At 42.7% G+C, this 20433-nt stretch overlaps 1 protein-coding gene across 3 annotated transcripts; it reads right to left on the minus strand.

The window, feature by feature from the left end:
- Window positions 1–1841: 1841 nt before the first annotated feature.
- Window positions 1842–10982, minus strand: LOC136519443 (BTB/POZ domain-containing protein At1g63850-like). Of its 3 annotated transcripts, XR_010774923.1 has the most exons (3): window positions 9743–10982; window positions 2613–2698; window positions 2190–2324 (listed from the first exon to the last, which is right to left on the minus strand). XR_010774923.1 is itself a non-coding variant. In XM_066512849.1 (2 exons), the coding sequence occupies exons 1-2, from the start codon at window positions 10901–10903 to the stop codon at window positions 2049–2051; spliced, it is 1437 nt and encodes a 478-aa protein (XP_066368946.1). In that variant the 5' UTR covers window positions 10904–10982; the 3' UTR covers window positions 1842–2048. The 3 variants fall into 3 exon arrangements, 2 of the variants coding, with proteins under 2 accessions (XP_066368946.1, XP_066368951.1); XM_066512849.1 differs by lacking the exon at window positions 2613–2698 and having other exon boundaries at window positions 1842–2324; XM_066512854.1 differs by lacking the exons at window positions 2190–2324; window positions 2613–2698 and adding an exon at window positions 2707–4821.
- Between the last annotated feature and the right edge of the window lie 9451 nt (window positions 10983–20433).

A 20433-nucleotide genomic window follows, 5' to 3' on the forward strand; every position in this document is an offset into this window, starting at 1 on the left:
TTTTTAGTAGTGCGCCAGGGTCGATTTGTTGCCAGCTTCGCTTCCACAGCTTCTTAATTGCATCCTCTTTCTTCGATATCTTGTGTCCAAATAATCAGAAAATTTCTGACGTATCTTCCTCACGTATTTCACAACTTATATTTTTAGGGCTTGTTTGGCATGGCTCTGGCTTTCTCTAAAAATGGCTGCGGCTCTGGCTCCTCTGAAGAAGCAGCTTCTCTGGATGAGCTAAAGCCGTTCTGGAAAACGTTTGGCAAAACGACTCATTCGCACTAAACGATGTGAACCTACAGCAAGGAGCCACGCGAAGCTCGTTTTTTAGGCTTCTCCTGCGCAGGCAAAAAATAGCTCCGGCTCTTGACCGGCTCCCCATGCGGAGCCCTTTCCAAAACAGATGTTTAGCACAACTCCTGCAGGAGCCGGAGCTGAAGCCCCTACAAGAGCCCTACCAAAGAGGCTCTTAGACTGTAGAGAGCAAATTTCACAACCAGTTGCAGTACTCTGGAAATATTACTGCAGTCATCAAACACTGCGCATTGAGTGAAAAAGAGGAAAATTCACCAGCGGTCTATGAAGTTGGCACAAGGTGTCACTTAGGTCCCCGAACTTTCAAAGTGATATCTGTAGGTCCCTAAAGTTGGCAGAGGGTGTCATCTAGGTCCCAAACTTTCAAAGTGATCACCGGAGGTCCCTAAACTTGGCAGAGGGTGTCATCCAGGTCCCAAATACTGTAGCGATTCGGCACAGAATTTTAAAAAAAGAAATCTAAATTTTGGTAATGTAGCTACATTCTGCAGAAAATTCTAAAAATTGTATCTTTTTAATACGATCTCGCACGAAGATGATTTTTATATAAAAGTTGTAGCTCTCGACGGGATCTACAACTTTCTAGTTTTGAGTTTTTGAACTTGAGGTCGCTAATACACTCAAAAAAATTAAATAAATTTTCAGCAGTATATTAATCGCGTACGAACGCTTGTCGCCTTGAAAAAACATATCTTTCTTATATGCTATCAAATGGAGATACTTTTTATATGAAAGATGTAGCGCTCGATGAGATCTACAACATTCTAATTTTGAGTTTTTCAATTTGAAGTCTTTAAGATGTTCAAAAAAATTTAAAATGCAAAACCACTATACATGAACTGAAATCAGCATTTTAACTTTTTTAGCATCTTTCCGACCTTAAATTAAAAACTCATAATTAGAAAGTTGTAGGTTTCATCGAGCGCTACAATTTTTATATAGAAATTATCTCTATCAGATGACATATAAAGAAGATTTGTTTTTTTTCAAGGCGACAAGCGTTCGTACGTGATTAATATACTGCTGAAAATTTATTTAATTTTTTTTGAGTGTATTAGCGACCTCAAATTAAAAAAAACTTAAAACTAGAAAGTTGTAGATCCCGTCGAGAGCTACAACTTTTATATAAAAATCATCCGTACGAGATCGTATTAAAAAGATACAATTTTTAGAATTTTCTGCAGAATGTAACTACATTACCAAAATTTAGATTTCTTTTTTAAAAATTCTGTGCCGAATCGCTACAGTATTTTGGACCTGGATGACACCCTCTGCCAAGTTTAGGGACCTGCGGTGATCACTTTGAAAGTTTGGGACCTGGATGACACCCTCTGCCAAGTTTAGGGACCTCCGGTGATCACTTTGAAAGTTTGGGACCTAGATGACATCCTCTGCCAACTTTAGGGACCTACAGATATCACTTTGAAAGTTCGGGGACCTAAGTGACACCTTGTGCCAATTTCGTGGACCGCTGGTGAATTTTCCTCAGTGAAAAAAGCACGCAGACATCATTTTGAGAGTTAAAACACGGAGCATACGTTGCATACCTTTACCTTGTTTATTAGCTAAAACGAGTAGGGACAGTTAAGTGCACAAACTTCAGACAATATATACAGTCTTAAAAAAACAGAGATGCAAGCACTATACCAAATCCAGAGGATGTAGGTAGGCCTACAGCTGACTACATGTGAGTACACAGCGACACACGCACTGATTGGGCGATACAGACATCCGCTCATGTCTCAGTTTTCCCCGCCCAGAGGAGGCCGGCCAGCGCGCCGGAACCACGTCTTGAACGCGGCGACCAGATGCGGGCAGTCGTCAACATTGCGGGTGGAGAACCCCAGACATTGCTGAAGCAGCTCCCGGGCTTCTGGGACAGGCAAGGTGGAAATGATCTGAAGAAACGCCTCCTCCAGCTCTTGGCAGTTGGTTGCTTTCTGGAAGTGCATTGGTTGAACAATGTCCCGGCAGACGTTTAGGACAGGGAGCCAGCTTTTGACAAGCATCATCCTCACCTGATGAAAAGACATGTAGAACAGTTTCAGATACACAGAGAAACGCAACTTCATAAGCTTATTATCAAGAAGCTTGCAACATTCAAATGCAATCGAAGAATTGAGATTGCAGGTTCCGTTTGACAAGAATAAGATACCAAAGTGCAAGCCTGCTGCATTGCTCAAAGGAAACACCAGTCGGTAGATACATAAACTGCAGATGCACAGATGGAATAGAACTGGAAAGAGAATTTTCTATTAAGAAATAAGTACAAACAGTATGGATGCAGCGAACCATGAGACCTATACCATCTGAAGTGTATCAGAGTTTCATCTTTAGAGGCATTCCAACATTTAAGCCAGAATCAGAAGGCCCCGAGAGGCCAGACCATAAACTGTGGATGAACGATACAAGGAAACAAATGAACATCAGTGCATGTGCATGATAATAGCATAAGAAACAGAGATGTCGCTAATTGAATCATCTAAAAAAAAATCCACAGGCAGGAGGCTACTGGAGCACAACGTGCCAAATATATAAAGATCCAGCTCGACAATTTGAACTGTCATCTTTAGCATATAGTACTAGTAACAGTAAGAGGACTCCTTAGTTATTCCTGAAAACCAGTTACAACCTCTGTAATTTTAGCAAAGCGTACAATGAGCATTTTTGGTAGAAACCTACAGAGTAGCCCCTTCAGCAAACTAAACACTATAACCTGCAGCTAGATACTGCTTCGTTTACTGGCAAACATGATGTAGATATTTAATCATGTAACAAAAAGGGCAACCACGGAGAATTGGAGAGTGCATAATTCTGGGAAAGCCTTTTGTGGGGAAAGACCAACAACTTGCTTAAGATTAGAAAAGCAAGCACGTCCTTGGATATAATTAGTTTGGGGCCTTCATGCAACGATTAGATTTTATGATGACAAAAATACTGGAGGTGTTTCTTTTTAGACATTGGCAGTGATGTAGCCTTGCTGACAAATCTGGAAGCAGATCTGAGCGTTTTAGTTTGCTGGCCGACCAAGCAAAAATATTCAGTCAGATTTTATTCAGTTGTATCGTCTTGTTCACTTTCTATAGGGAGGGCAAAGATTAAGCAATAGTAGTCCCGAGGATTGTATGAGCAAGGTCTGAACTGTTTCTATTAGTAGAAACATAAGGAACCCCAAAGGGAGAATACGAAAGATTAACCAATGCTGCGTTTTTAGAAGAAGCAATTGGATAAGAGGTGAATGAGCAGACAAAGCGACCAAGGGCTCACGCAAGAAACCACTAATAGTTGGCCCACAATGTGGCCAAATGTTTCAGACCAACTCTACTGAAGCAAATATACTAGGCCCATTTATCTCATCAGACTCCTTAAGTAAAGCAATAAATTATTAAAGCATTCAACAATCCTGACCCTCTTATCTCTGAAATCAGCTCCTAGATTAAAGCTTTTCTTTATTTCTCTTTTCTCTTTTTTTGCATGTAGCATAAACCTTTTGGTCTGAATTCAATCCAGATTCGTGTTTAATTCCTACCATCCTCTTGTCTTTCTTTCAGCTCTTGACCATCAATAACTCCAACAATAATCACATTTAAATATCTGTAAATTGATTCCTTACTGGAATCACTACTATATATTCATGCAAATAGGTAATCAAGCTCTTAAGTCAACGTTAAAACACTTGTACAAGCTGTATTACTATTACCAAAACATGACAATGCAATCCACAACATTGATAATTGGTTAATTTAGCACTTAAACTCACGTCAAACATAGATCACTCTTTAAGTATTAACGCTTTCATCAGTCCAACCTGTCACTGATTAATCTTGTTCACAACCTATTAATCCGATTAATGCCCATAAATAAGACACAAGCTAATCAATATATCAATACATACTCATAAAAGGCGGCTTTGCTCTCTGATTTGATACACTACCAAACACCTCACAAAAATCTGATTTAGGGGTCAATACTACAAACCCTAATTACCAAACAATGTGGTAGAGACCATGTGGAGTTCTTAGATTACAACCAACAGAGATACCCAGTGAGGCCTTGATAGCATGATAATCATATGGAGTCACCACACGACATGTTGCTTGAATTAAATAAACTAACCATAAAGAATAGGATAAGATTACAATATATTGTGCTAGTAATTAGTGGTCAAAGTAGTATGTCGGTGGCCATGTCGGTGTCCACACTGATGCACTATTATAATTGGAGGGAGTACTCCAAATCTGTGCTACCTTGTTCATCTATCCATTATATTAAGTGGAAGTAGATTCCACTACAATTCAGGAGTTCAAACAACCCTAGGACTGAAGTATCAACCTAGAACTTCTCAAAAGAATATACTCAGATAAATCAAAATACATTACATTACATATCAACAAAGTTATCTTGCAAGACAACAGTGTATCAGCACAATATAGAACCTATTTTCATTGTACTGAGACGTATCGACAAAAATGGTATGCAACTTATGCAAGTCCTGGCTGGGCTTTTCAGGCTTACCTATAAACAGTTGAACATTAGGTGCTACTTTGTATTAAGAGGAAAGATGCATAAAACACAGCCATTGGCTTATAACAAAGGAGCATTCCATTAACAAGTCTTATAAGCTGCGGCAAGTTAAACCATTCTAACAGAGCGTGGTATTATGTTGACATATGCAACCTATTATCAACTGCTTTTCAACAGAAGGAAATCACATGCAGGTAGCATCTTCTAAGTTCTATCTGAATTGTCACATTTATCTATACTATAAAGGAGCGAAGAAATTGAAAATATCTTTTTACCCAAAATTTTCTTACCCATCTTACATGAGAACCATTGGATGAATTGAGTTTTTAAATCTGATGGCCCTAATTAATCTTAGAGTGGGGCCGTAAGATGTCTTACGCGTGAGATCTTACGTTCCTGTCCGCCACACTCCCCACGCTGTTTTTTTTTCACCAGCAACTTGTTTACCCGCCCACGCGTACCCATGAGCCACGGGCCATGATGCGGTTACGATGCCCTCCCTTACCCGCCCACGCGTACCCACGGGCCACGGTGTTGCAGTTACGATGCCTTCCGCATCCGTGGCATCGGCGCCTCCTTCCATGGGTGTTGTCCTTTTGTTCCCATCAGCGCCGCCAATCCCCGGCGGCCTCGCCTTTCCTTCCCTCGGCAGCGGCGACCTCTCAATTCCAGCGGCGGCACGAGATGCGGTTCCCAACTTCCAGATCGACAAGCCCCGGTGGACGAGAAACCCAAGCCCTATCGGCGGATGGCGACGCACTGATGGAGTCCCTGGAGGCCCTCGACTTGCAGATTGACAGGCCCGGGCGTATGCGAAACCCCAAGCCCTATCGGCGGATGGTGACGCACTGATGGAGTCCCTAGAGGCCCTTGTGGTGCACATCTAGGGCCTCTCAGGTCGGCAACCCCTTCTGACGCCCGACAGGGGAGGAGGAGAAGGGCGTGCCGGCATTGCTAGAGCCGGTGCCCGCGGAGGACGCGACGGTGTGTCCGGGAGCGGGTGGCGAGGTCGCGTCGTCGTAGCCCCTAACCGCGCCAAGGTCCGGATCTCACTCCATCCCCTATGGCCCCTTCAGGTTTCTGGTTTTGATCTGGTTCTTATTGCGGCCTCGCTGGTGGTGGTGCCAGCACACGACTGGGCTGCAGGCACTGACTGGCGCCATGGACAAACCGGAGGCACTCTTGAGGTCTTTATGTTCATTGAGTTAAATTGTTATGTTTATAAACTGAAACTTTTCAGTCCTATGCTCAATTTCTGGATTGGAGAATGTTTGAATCTGTAGAAGGTATATTTTTTACTTATTTTTTAAAGACATTGGCAGGCTTTGTAATTATAAATTTACTGATATGCTTCCTTTGTATTTTCTACCAGCACAGAATGATTTAGATGAACCAAACCCCCAAAAGAAGATGGTTCAGATACCTTGCTTATTAGGACGTCGCCTATCAGGCTACCATAACTTTAAACATAAAGGCCTAATGTCATTTTATTTGGTTATGCTCTTCTCATCTATATATATAATAATAGGTAAAGCGCACCGGTCTGTTTATACAGTGGAAAAAAGGCTCTCAAATCACAATCGTTTTGTGAATTTTGGTTTCAGGCCTGTACATGTTGTTATTTGTTTCAGATCTAAATTTGGATTCCAAACTCTATGAGGTGCCTTATTTTGGTCTGCGTGTGAGAAGTTTCTTCTTAATGCAATGCCACACGGGGGTAGTCTCCCCCCTTCCCCAGGTAGAGTTCTTTTATGCTGCAATATTTGTTAGGAGGAACGCCCTGTTTCCAGATAAATAAGCATTATTCAGTGTCTCTTGTCATCTGGTGATCTGGTGTACATTTCAAAGTTATTTTAATGGATTGAATATTGTGCAAGAATTGTAGAAGTATGCACCATGTAGTTGGATGGTTTATTTGCTGCTTCTCAGTTCTCACTCGATGCAGCAATAATATCAATTCCGTGATCCTTATGCCGCACTTTGTGAAACTTTGCTTTCCTGTTGTTTTATCTGAACAGGGGACGATTTTCTTGTTGCTAGCACTGACTAACTGGGCATAAAGCTGATGCTTGCTTTCAAAACTGGTATTCATGATACGGTCGCCATTGACCTGGCAAGAGATTAGCTGCAATGTAAGGTTGTTTTCCTTATCTCTGTCGCAAGTTGACTGAACTGAATGGATTTAGGCCATTGTGGCAGGTGGCAATGTTCATCAATGACATCGTAACTTGGGGTGAAAAACAGTTGTTCTTCCTAGATTACTATGCAACAAGTAAGCTTGATGTTAGTCTTGCAGAGAAGGTGCTGCCACTTTATTTTCTCACTGAAACAAAATAAAATTTGCCCTTCTCATAATTGTTTTCTTGGTCTTCTGCTCATGTAACTTTTTGATTTTACCCATAAGTACTTCATAAATTTTATGTAGGTTATCAATGGGATTGTGGATGGGTGTGAACAATCAGGTTGCACTGACTACAAAAGACAAAAAAAAAAAGCAATCAGATTTTGCTCTCGTAGGAGGGGAGGTAAGATATTATTCTGAATTAAATTACCATGACTCAGCAATTCAACACTGTGGTGTTATTCTTATAAATAAGTCACAGTAGCTGTATATGAACTGATCAAACGTCTTGCCCTGCTGGTACTGTCTTTGATTGCTGCATATTTATTATGTTATAATTGTTTACTCGGTTATTATCTGATTTTTAAAAAAAAAATGTTCCCTGTTAGGTGCTAAATGTGAGGTGAAGTTCGAATTGGGGCATCCATAGTACGAGCAGCTAGGCCTCCAGCAGAGGGGGGGTTGGGGGAATGAAATGGTGGGTATTTCAATTTGGTTGGGCTCAGGACTTAGTATAGAATTGCTATCTGTTGAAACTAACACTGATTTTTGTGGATGGATCAATCTGATCAAGTTTTACATCGGGAAATTCAGTTCCTCAGTTGTTGATACAACAACAACAACAACATAGCCTTTCAGTCCCAAGCAAGTTAGGGTAGGCTAGAGTTGAAACCCACCAAGAGCCCCAAGTCAGGGTTCAGGCACTTCAATAGCTGCTTTCCAAGTACTACTATTCAAACATAGATCTCTAGGTATATCCCAAGCTTTCAAATCTCCTTTTTATTGCCTCCCCCCATGTCAATTTCGGTCTTCCTCTACCTCTCCTCATATTATTAGCTTGGCTTAGGACTCCACAATGCACTGGTGCCTCTGGAGGTCTCCTTTGGACATGACCAAACCACCTCAACCGATGTTGGACAAGCTTTTCTTCAATTGGTGCTACCTCTAAGCGATCACGTATATCATCGTTCCGAACTCGGTCCATTCTTGTGTGACCGCAAATCCATCGCAACATACGCATTTCTGCAACACTCAGTTGTTGAACATGTCGAATCTTTGTAGGCCAACATTCTGCTCCATACAACATAGTCGGTCTAATCGCCGTTCTATAGAACTTGCCTTTTAGCTTTTGTGGTACCCACGTCACAGAGAATGCCAAAAGCTTGTCGCCACTTGATCCACCCTGCTTTGATTCTATGGCTAATGTCCGTATCAATATCTCCATCCCTCTGTAGCATCGATCCCAGATACCGAAAGGTATCCTTCTTAGGCACTACTTGACCTTCCAAACTCACATCTCCCTCCTCCTGTACAACTCCGCCAAAGTCGCATCTCATGTATTTGGTTTTAGTTTTACTCAATCTCAAACCTTTAGACTCAAGGGTCTCCCACCATAACTCTAGTTTCCTATTTACTCCCGCCTGGCTTTCGTCCACTAACACTATATCATCAGCGAACAACATACACCAAGGGATATCCTCTTGTATGTTCCTAGTAACCTCATCCATTACCAAGGCAAATAGATTAATGAATTAATAGGTGGTGGATCATGTTTGGTAGTTCGAGAACATTCTGCCCTTATCCCATCCCATCAATATCTTCCATATTTTCCATTACACAGCTGCATTAATTGTTTTGTCGAAATTTTGCCGAGTAAATAATTTTGTCGATGCATTGGCTCTGCTAATGATGTATTGTAAAATTTTAAACTCTCTTACTCTGCTCCATACACTCTCATTCTGAAATGCTTGCAGGGAAATAACATACTAAGAACCTTGCAGCATGATGGTTAAATTTCTGGGTCCATGTAGTGTTACGGCAGAAGCTCAAGGGTGGTTGGCATCAATGAAGCTGAAGATGGAGGGAGACTCAGAAGAGATTTTGTTCCAACTTTTTTGCATATACCAAGACAAAAAAAAAGGGGGAAATCATGTGCAAAATACGTGGATCATAACCATGTCTTACTATTTCATAGGATATTTTGTCCGGATCGATGTGAAGATGTGCTTGCTCCTTGGTAATTGTTTTGAGGACCATCTTGTTTAGTGTTAAATAATAATCGATCAGAGAATAATAATCTCCTTGTACTACTAATGGATCAGAGAATTTATGGTAAAAAAGGTTCATTTTTATTTATCAATTGCAAAGAGATGTTTTCGCATGTAACTTGTTTCGAGCTAGAAATACCTATGTTGAAATTGCCCTTCCAAGATAATTGTATGACATGTCAAGATTATTAAGGGAATTGCCTCTTTCCGTTGTATTTTTATCTCCTTAATGAAATGACATGTAGTTCTGTGTAGTTTGAGAACGAATTCCAGGCTTGTGGTTGTGACTCGGCTCACTCCAGCTCAATCGTTTTGTAGTCAGTGTGGTAGAGCTTTCCTTTTAAATTCTTAAGCTTTACTTATTGAAAATTCCTAAAAATTCCTGAAAAATCTTTAAATCTACAAAATATTCTTATGGCCAAGTGCGTGCCGCACGTGCATTTATACTATAATATAGTAATTTACCTTCACAAGATACAGCATGCATAAAGTTGCTGTAATAGAAAGATGTTAGCAGACTAACCTGCCGAGGTACAAGAGTCTCCCCAGTGATGACTGAATTGGCGAGCCTGAGTGTGCATCTGGTCACAAGCATTGGAAGCCCAGGCGTCATGTTCCGCCACATGTCTGCATCATTCAGCAACTTCTGCAAATCAGTAGCCAGGGCAGCCTGATCACTCCACAGCATCACCGCATTATCCGCCACCCTCAGATCGACCATCCTCTCGATGAGCCAATACAGATGCTTCACGTTCAACACCGCAGACTGCAGGTTAAGCCTCTGAATGGCCTCGCGTTCATCACTGTCCACCGCAACCCTGAAGTCCGGGCTTGCGTACTTCCCCATGAGCTCCTTGACTGTGTCCAGGCGCGACTGAAATGCCTCGTCGAGCACCTTGTGGACGCAGTCCCGCGACGGGTAGTCCTTAAGGAGCATCGCTACGAACGCCTTGGTGGCAGCGTGGACGGGGTGGCCATGGATCGCCGAGTGGATCAGGCCGTGCAGCATCGCCTCGGAGGGCGACCTGGCGGCCACCCCCGCAGCGGAAGAAGGACCAGCGGCGACGGGGGGAGGAGAAACCCTGGCGAGCAGGTCGGCTGCCTCATCGGCGGGGAGGAGCCGCGCCAGGTCAATGACGCGGGCCTCCTCGTCTTCGGACCAGGGCACGGCCTCGAGGAAGCGGATGCAAGCCTCGACGCAGGCGTCGAAGAGGAGCAGGAGCGCGACGGGGAGGAGGTCGAGGGCATCGCCGGGGGAGCGGATGGCGCCCGCGAAATCGAGAGTGTGGAGGAGGCGGAGCACCTGGATGTGGGCGTCGAACGGGCGGGGGCAAAAGGGGGGCGCCACCACCGCGAGGGAGAGACGGCCACTCGCGGCGGTGGGCCAGCGGTCGGAGAGGAGGGCGGCGAAGTAGCGGGAGCGAAGGAGGGACGCAGACGAGACGTGCAGGTCGAGGAAGGTTCCGGAGGCGGCGGCGGAGAGGTGGCAGTCGATGTCGGGCATGGCGTCCACGTCGTCGGGAGAGGAGGGGTCGAGGTGGAGGCGGAGGAAGACGTCGGCGTTGGGGAAGGTAAGCGGGTCGGGAGAGCTGGAAGTAGATGAGGGAGGCGGAGGGGACGGCGGCGAGCAGAAGGCGGCGAGGCGGGAGCTGCTCGCCGAGCGCTGGCGCTTGCGGAGGGACATCGCCGTCGGCGTTCGATGTCGGTAATTGGGGATTATTTTCTTCTCGCTTTGCCGCTTTGGGGATAGTGACTTTTAGTGAGGCCGCGAGGGAGAGGGGAGTGCGTCAGTTGCGCGCTTATAAAAAAGGAAGGGACACTGGCCCGAATGGATTGAGATGAGGATGAGGATCCGTCCGGATAAATGAAACCTGATGTACCTTCTCGGAGGCTACGTTTGAATTTCGTTTTTTTTTTCAGAAAAACTGTTTCTCACTCGCGCATTTTATTTGGCTGTGTCACTCGATTCTGGTAGCCGTCCGATCTCTCTGTCTCTCATCTGCCTGCTCTTCTTTTGCTTTGATATGTCTCTTACATGTGGGTCCGTCTTGTCTGCGCCTACTGTTTCAATTTTCGAGAGTCGCGCCTCCTCTACTGGTTTGGAAACGGAGTCCTGGAGTCCACCGCTTCATTTCTGCGTGCGTTTTGAGTTCCTCGTCTGTGAGTGGAGCTCCCAGAGGTGACGCGAGGCGATTCGAGGCGATGGGCTAGGGTTTGTGATTTTCTCTTTGTTTTCTCCTTTTGTTCTATAGATCTGAGTTATTTTAGTTATCTGTATGTATTTTGAATCTTCTGTGTTGTGTTTTCTCGTCTGTCAGTGTTGTTCGAAGAGGCGTTTGGATGCGACGCGAGGTGTATCGGGGGATTCCGAGCTAGGGTTCATGATTTCTTCCTCAATTTCTCCTTTAGTTCCATGAATCTGAGCTATTTGAGTTGTATGGATGTATTCTGAATCTCCTGTGTTGTTTTATTTTTTTCGATTTGATCGGATGCTATTGCTCCCCTTTTCTATTGGGGTCTCTGATCTGTTCGTGTTGAGGTTTGCTGCCGACCTGGAGCTTGGATCGTCCACGGTGCTAGGGTTCGTTCATTTATGTTAATAGTTTTCTTATTTTTGTTGCGGATGTTGATTGTATCGGTGTATGTTTCATTCTGATCAAATTTATTTGTATATGTTTGTTGTTTTCTTAGTTCTTATTTTCCAGTCGCCGTGTTGATCTGGAGATTGGATCGGCATCTGGTATAAGGTATAAGTTTCTCTATCCTTTTCTATGTTTTTTATTTCGTTGTGCACCTCTGTTTGTTCTTGCAAGTGTGATGCGTTTTTTGTGTTGAATGTGTTGTTATGGTTTGCTTGATCTATGTCATGTTGTTCTATGCTCTAGGTTCAATTTAAGTGGTAGTTTCAGTATGAGGTTTACTTCATTGTCAGTTTTGTATAATTTATTTTGATTTTAAGTGTTAGTTAAGTTGAGTTCAACCTATTTTCAGTTATAGTTTATTTTAATAGAATCTCTTTTTAGTTGAAGTTAACATTCATTTTTGTTTAGTGGAATCTATTTTTAGTTATAGTTTAATTGAAGTTGAGGTTAAGTTTATTCAGTTTAAGTTCAAATTGTATCCGGCTTCAGTGTTTTAGCTGTTAGTGTAGTTATTATTTAGAGTTTTATTTTTGTAAATTTATATTGTTATATCAGGTTTTCTTTCATTTTCAATTTTTTCATTTATTGTGGTTAGCTTATATGTTTAGTTCAGTTTCTGTTTATTAGAATTTATCTCCAATTTAAGTTAGGTTAAATTGACTACATCTTATTCAGAGTTTTATTATGATTTTTTTCTTTTATTTCTTCATTTGTGTGTGACCTGTCAAGCATTCATGTTTAAAATCATATCTGATATGTACGAATAGTTCTCCCTCATGTAATTTTCAGTCTCAGTTAAGTTTCAGAATCATCCTCTTAGTTCAGTTTAGTTTTCCTTTCTAGTTCAATTTAAGTTTTAGATTTCTTAATCTCAGGATATGACCAGGATAAATTCAGCTTAAAGTAGAATGTTACAAAATTTTCAACGATATGACCAGAATAAATTCGACAAAAATTAAATTCAATTATTTGTTAGAATTTATTTCGATTTTAAGTTTAGGTTAACTTGAGTACATCCTATTTTTAGTTCAAGTTTAGAATAATATAATCTTTTTTATTACAATATATTTTTAGTTTTAGTTGAATCGATGTTCAGGTTAAGGGCATGTTTGGTTCGCCTAGTAGCTACTAAATTTAGTAGTTTTTAGTCATTTTAGTAACTTTTTAACCAAACACTATGACTAAAAGCTACTAAAAGGGCTTTAATCATCTCTAATAACTCTGGAGTTACTAAAAGTGACTAAACCGTTTAGTAGTTACTAAAGTTTAGTAGCTCGAACTAAACACCCCCTAAGTTTAGTAGAGTTCTAGTTCAATTTTTTATCAGGGTTCAGTGTTTTTAGCTGTTAGTTTAGTTAATATTCAGAGTTTCAGTTTACGAAATTTCTTTTGTTATATCAGCTTTGATTTCATTTTTTTCATTTATTGTCTTTAGCTTTTATCAATGTTTTTTAGGCGCTAGGCGGTTTCTAGGCGGTGACCCATCGCCTAGCGCCTAGGCGTTTTGATATTTTTTTATATCTCAGCATATATAGCTAAATAAATTATATAAATATAGTAGCCGAGTGAATTTTATAAAAAGAGAAAAGGTCCAATAGACATACCTTAGTTGATAGAAAAGCGATGTTCATGCTTAGTTCATAGTTGATAGTTGATACAATACAAATGTGATGTCCTGCAGCAATACAAGTGGAGAACAGACCATATCAGTAGTTAAATATAAATGGACAGCAGACCATATGAACAATACAAGTTATACAAAAATAGAAAAGAGCAGGTTAAGTACTTATCTCAATGATCTTAGCCCTTTCCTATCCATCAGACATTATCAGCAATTCAGCAGCAAATGATAGCCATTTAAAACCACAAACATGTAGGGATAACAGTAGCAGCAAAGAAAATTAAATGGTACAGAACAACACATAATTCAGTTCTTAAAATACAGAACACATGCACACAGGCACACAGACTGCAGGAGTTCCAAGTTCATAAGTTAAAGATACAATTAAAAGATAAACATGACATGATAAAGCCCCACTGACATATCTTCTTCAATAGGGTTCCATATATTCATCCTCATCTTCATCAAACTCTTCTTCTTCGGAGTCAAATTCTTCTCCTTCATAAAGCTACCTCACTCTTACACTTCTACGCAGCTCAAGTTGTTGGTCTGCTCCTACTGCTTCTCCAATAACAGACCAAGGTATCCCTGTACCTTCTATCTCCTCATCTTCCTCGTCTCTTTAGACAACTATTGCACAATCATCTCCATCCTCATACAGAAAACCTTGTGCTTTAGTTGTCTCACTAGACAAGAGAACATCAGTGGTTTTCTTTGACGCTATCCTTTCTTTCTTATTAATTAACTTGGAGTTGAATTGAATAAAGACCAATTTGTTGAGTCGGGTTGTAGTAAGCCTATTTCTCTTCTTAGTGTGTATCTATAAATTAAACATGAGAGCATATAACTATTTTCATTCCTGTAAGTTTACTGCTGAAATCTGGATAGTAGATAGGGACTAACCATTTCAAATGTACTCCAATTTCTTTCACGACCAGAAGAGCTTGATGTCAGAGATAGAATCCTTGTTGCCAACTTCTGTAAAGCGAGCGTTTCAGTTCCATACAGCCACCACCAAGATGCTGAAATAAATGAGCAGAAACTATATAACAGCCATGTAATAGCACTGGATAATGATAATGATAGCAGCAACTCTATAACAGCCATGTAATATGAGTTACCTGGGTTGTACTCAAATTGTTCACAAGTCTTTGCAAGCTTCTTGTTAAATGGTCCTTCTCTATTTTGAAACTTCTATAGTTCAGTGTTGATAGCCTGATCTTGCTTGTCCTCATCATGATGATAAAAAGTCTCTACACAGCTCATAAAACGTACTGTTATTGTGGCATCATCAAAGATTGATGGGGTGTCATAGCTATAGTATGGATTCAGCAGATAGGCAGTCAAATGCAATGGAGAATCAAGTCTTTCTTTCATCTTCTTGTCAATAATAGCAATAACTTCATTGTAGCGGGACTGAACATTGCCATAGGCTTCCTTGATCTCTCTCTTTGCCTTCAGTAGTTCTTCATATATGAAACCCATTGATGGCTTCACATCCCCATCAACCAAACAAAGAACTTTCACCAATGGCTCAAAAACACTCAAACACAGCTTCACATCCTTCAAAAAGGTTAGACTCAATATAGTTGTTGTTGCATCTTTTCCCTTTTTTTACTTCACTTCCTTCAATGTGTCCCACCTATTATGAACCACCATCTTTCTTAGTTGGTCCTTCTTCTCTAGTATGCTGTTCAAAGTGAGAAAAGCTGAAGCAAACCTAGTCACTCTTGGCCTTATTATCTCTCTCCCCTCTGTGAAGTGTCTCAAGCACTCCAATGTTCTTGTGTGCCCATAGACAAATATGGTTAATGCCTTTGCTTGGTCAATCACCTTCTTGAATCATGGCATGTTGCCAATTCCTTGGAGCATCAAATTGATTGTGTGAGTTGCACAAGAGGTCCAAAAGATGTTTGGTCTCTTCTCAAGCAATAGCTTCTTTGCTCCCATGTTGTTAGAAGCATTGTCTGTCACTACTTGCACCACATCATCTAGACCAATGTCTTCAATTGCTTTGTCCACTAGTTCAAATATGACTTCACTTATGTGTGACACATCTGGCATCTCTTTTGAGCTGACAAAACTGGATCCATCAGCATAGTTAGTGCATAGGTTCATTATACTTCTCTTCCTATTTGATCAAGCATCAGTCATAACAGAGCACCCATTCTTCACCTTCGCAGCCTCATGTTCTTGTAGCAAACTCTTGGTTCTTGCATATTCTTCATCTAGCAAACTCTCTCGCAGATCACACAGAGATGGAGGTTCAAGTCTAGAACCAAACTATCCAATTGCTTCACACATTTGCTTGAACTCATCATTGTCACAAGCATTGAATGGTATGGCTACATATGATACAAAAAAGTGTAATTAACTAATTAATGTGTAGTTCAGGCATGTATTCAAATTTGAAATGTAAAACAGAAATTCATAATATTAAATTACCATGTGTATATGCCCATCTTGCAATATATTTATGCACCTCATGTGTTCTTTATTTCCAAAGTTCCTTGTTCAGCTTTTGTTGCTTCAAAGACTCGGATTTTGTTGCTTTAGGATCAATAGCACGTGTCCACTTATCAATGGGTCCTAATTTGTGAGGCTCTGAACTTCCAACACAAGTCACTTCATCATCCTCTGTTCCAACCCGAGAAACATTCACATCTTCTCTAAGCTCTAGTTCACGAACAGCCTACTCCTTCCTTTTCCTTTTTGAATCTTCTAGTGATTTCTTGCACTTGTCTTTAGCCTCCTGTGTGCTCTTCCTGCATTTCTTCGCATTAATCCACAAAGATAGCTAATCATGTTTACTAGTCGATGATTCGAAACACCGACACGTCCTTAGTAGCTAACCATGTTGTGCATGCACTAAAATCAATGTTAATCTTAGCTTTGCAATGCATATGGTGGTGTGTTGAGTTACAACTCCAAAATTCTTTTAAGGTACTTTGTCACCTTTTAATTTTGAATTTCACCAAAATACTTGGAATTGTACCCTAATAAACTTTGAGGTGTAAAGTGTGTACTTTACACTAATGTCAAGTGTAGGGTATGAATTCAAGTCCAAACTATTAAAATTTGAGCTCCAACCTATATTCAAACTTGAGTTTCAAGCTTAGACAAATTGGATGTCTCGGATTTCGGCTTGAGTTCAATTTTGAAGGATTTATAAAAATAAATTTCATAAATAAACTTGTTACAAACTTTAGCATCATTTCAAAGTATGAAATTTGTACTATGCAATGGTGTTATTGGTTGTAGTGTTTGCTTGATAATTAATCACCAATTAATCCACAAAGATAGCTAATCAATTCTGTTTCCAAACCCTAACTGAAACTCTAGGTTCAGTTTCTTCTTACCCTTATTCTAGGATTTAGATCTCCTGATCTAGTGAGAATCAGGGCTCGATCCTTTAAGCAAAGATGAAGGCCACATGTAGATGACAATTTATGTTCTTGGAGATTCTCGAGTTGCCAATTGAAATCGGTAGAAAATGGAAGAGGAAGGACTGTTAGGCGCTACAATGTCGCCTGCGAGCTGCTAACTTGGTCAGCGTCAGTGGCCATCCCACCGACCATTTTTGCCACTTCCTCGCGCCATGGCACGCAGCTACTTCCGTGGACGCGTCACGAGCAGGTTCTAGACGCCCAGAAACCTCCCCGTCGCCCTTATCTCGCAGAGCCGGCCATCACCTCTCTTTTCTCTCCTCTCTAGCGCCGCCGTCGGGCTTCCACCTCGTCGAAAATTTCTCCACCGATGCTTGCTCCTAGCTCAATTGCTCTCGCCCACAGTTTTTCCACATCCTTGCGCACCAATTGCCCCCGCTCACGCTAGCTCTACCCATCAAAGCTGCCCCGCACGACGCCATCGTCCTCCTCGATGTTCACGGAGCACCGCCATGACCACCTCACCATGGCCAGGCCACTCAGGTTGACCTTGGCTCCTCATCATTCGTATTTTAGCCGCGCCTTGATGCCGTGAGACTCAACGGCTTGATGGTTTTCACAGATAAGCCATAGGCATGCCAGAACGGCATCGCCACTGTGAGTTCACGCCGTTGCCATCATCCTCACCGTCGACCGTGCAACGCTGGCCTGTCTTCGAATTAACCAGTTGTCGTTCTAAAGTCACGTTGAGCCCCTGATGCTGTCTAGGTCCTTAGCTACGTTGTTTAGGCTCGGGTTTGGCCAGAGCGCCGCCGTGCCAGCGTGCTCTTCTCCGTTGTGCCACCATGGCCGTGGGCGAGCTCATCCCAAACACTAATTCACCCAACCGATGCCTTGGGTGAGTTTGTGATGTCGAGAGGATCGTGGAGAGCTAGCTCGAGTCGCCAGAGTTGTTGCCGTCGGCCGTTGCCGTGTCATCGGAGCATCGCTGTGCCGCTAGAGCCGCCATCGTGCTTGCTGTCATGCTCCAGATGATCAACTGGTACCTTTAGCGGGTGCGCAGGGGAGTGGGGAGTCCGTCGGGGTATCTCTCGTCTCTAGTGAGCTCACCGTCGGCAAGTACCCACCGGTCAAAAGCCGTCGTGCCGCGGTCAGCGCGGGCGCGCCCCCGGGCCCCCTTGTCAGTGAGAGCGGTTGAGAGAGAGTGTGAGAAAAGGATATACTCTATTTTTGTTTTTTCAAAAAATGTTAAAATGAGTTGAAACTTGATTAATTCAAAACTAAATAATTAGAAGGGATAAAATTATGAAATTGATTTTTGTGGCTGGGTTATGATATGATTAATCAGGGAAAAATACGAGTTTGCTAAAATCAATAGTTTTGCTAGGATCAAAAAACACCTCTTTTAGGCATCTTCCATGATTTTTATAGGTTAAAATAATTATGCTTTACTCATAAAACTTTTTTGTGTAAATATTATGTGCAATAACCAAGCTTGACAAAAAGTTTGGTACTGTTTTGATAATTTTTAGTTATCCACTTAATTACATGTCTTTGATTAAGTAATTAATTAATGCTAAAATAATTAGGATAAATTCTAAAATGACTTGAATGTACTTTTGGATTGACTGTAGACCTTGGGACACAAAACACCTTTTGATGTTCCTTGGAAATTAATTACTTGTTTGTGAGCTCATAATCAACTTGTTAATAATAATAACTAATATTGCTTTGTGAATAATTAACCAAACTTAACCGTGAAGAAAAGTTGTATTCAAGTTAATTAGTTTTGTAGTTATATTAATCCATGTTTTGCATCTCATCATTCTAAAGTATGCATACTTACGCATAGAGATCGAAAGTGGAATTCCGTTGTTGAGCAAGCCCCCAAAGTGGATTTCTTATCAGCCGGAGTTGGTTATCTTTTCTGTGGTTTTCTAAAGTGACTAACAACCCCAATGTTGGGTACCATAAAAAGGGGTCCCCTAAGCAAAAACCAAAAAACTCGCTTAGACCCTGTCAAAATCAAAGCTAAGAGACAACTATTGGCTAAACCCTGGCCTCGTCCGAGGCTACCAACTCTCCGCCTGCTCGAGGCCTCGCACGAGGGGCCTTGGACGGCCTACCAATTCTCCGCTTCGCTCGAGGCCTCACACGAAAGGCCTCGGACGGGCTACCGATTCTCCGCTTCGCTCAAGGCCTCGCACGAAAGGCCTCGGATGGCCAGCTGATTCTCCGTCTCACTCGAGGCCCCGCGCGTAAAGCCTCAGACGAGGTGCCGATTCTTCGCCTCGCTCGAGGCTAGTTTGGCAAAAACCTCGTCGCCTCTGCCTCGACCGATCTCCCTGACAGAACATCACGTCCAATTAATGTGACCAACCACTCCCATGACATCAGCCAGATGACGGCTCAACACAGCAGAGCGGCCGACGAGACGGGAAGTCGCATCAACACCATGCCATCCGGGATAGGATAGGGCAGGGGTTACCGGCCGCTGTGCACAGGTACTATACCCACGATCGACACCTGCACTGCACTGTGCTACCTAACCCCTGCTCTAGGAACAACGTGGCGTGGGGAGTCAAGTCCAAGTCACTATAGCCTCAGAATTAGTGTATAGGACCAACTGCTCCCTCCAAGCCTCGGCAATCCACTTTAGGGTCTCGGCAGCCTAGGGATTCGCGCCCACCGAGCCCCCCACGATGACTCGGCCTCGGCACCAACTGAGCCTCGGCTTTTTACACTACTAGTACACAGCGACCGGCACGTCGTCCGCCATGCCCTGCGTCAAACTATCACTGGAGCTCCCACGTCGCACAGGATCGGATGTGACCGGTGCGTTGCTCTAGCACATCAAGGACAGGGCCGCTCCATCGACCATACCACCACAGTAGCAAGCTACAGGGCTCGGACACACCACCTCCGCTTACAGGACACTACGTAGCGAACACATGTATCACCTCGGTCCCCCTTCGTCTATAAAAGGGAGGGACCGAGGCCGTTTCTAGGGACGGGCACACACATAGACGAACTCACTCACTCACACGCAAGCGACACTCTGTAACACGCACGCTTCCCCGTTGCCTGAGATCATCATCTCAAGCAATTCACACCGCTCCACGCAGAGACCTAGGACAAGCTCCCTCCCTCACCCTGCTTGTAACCCCCTACTACAAGCACTTCGGTGCAAGGAATACAAGATCGATCTCTCAGACTAGATGTAGGGCACCCATTGCCTAAACCAGTATAAACCTTATTTCTCTTTGCATCACCATCCGAGATTAGGAGCACGCAGTATATTTTCACTAGTTGGTTGAGGGCCCGCCGGTCCAAAACACCGATAGTTGGCGCACCAAGTAGGGGTTCTACTGCATGTCATCTTCGTCATCCCGACAAGTTCCAGATGGCAGACCCCGTACGACCACTGCGTCTCGGCACGGTGATCCAATTCGGGAGCCTAGAGTTCATGTCTCTAGGATGTGAGTATGATATGGTACTCCTCACACCTAGGGCCCCACCGACCATCGACGATGTCATGCCTCAGCAGCCTAGGCGTAGGCGACGC

This window comes from Miscanthus floridulus, chromosome 2 (genome assembly GCF_019320115.1).
Source record: "Miscanthus floridulus cultivar M001 chromosome 2, ASM1932011v1, whole genome shotgun sequence".
Taxonomy (NCBI): domain Eukaryota; kingdom Viridiplantae; phylum Streptophyta; class Magnoliopsida; order Poales; family Poaceae; genus Miscanthus; species Miscanthus floridulus.

Bases quoted from the DNA above. Each gene is read 5' to 3' on its own strand.
- LOC136519443 (XM_066512849.1), bottom strand. From the start codon at position 10,903: ATGTCCCTCCGCAAGCGCCAGCGCTCGGCGAGCAGCTCCCGCCTCGCC. The intron at 2,325-9,742 runs GTTAGTCTGCTA...TCTTTTCATCAG, and splicing joins AGACTCTTGTACCTCGGCAG to GTGAGGATGATGCTTGTCAA.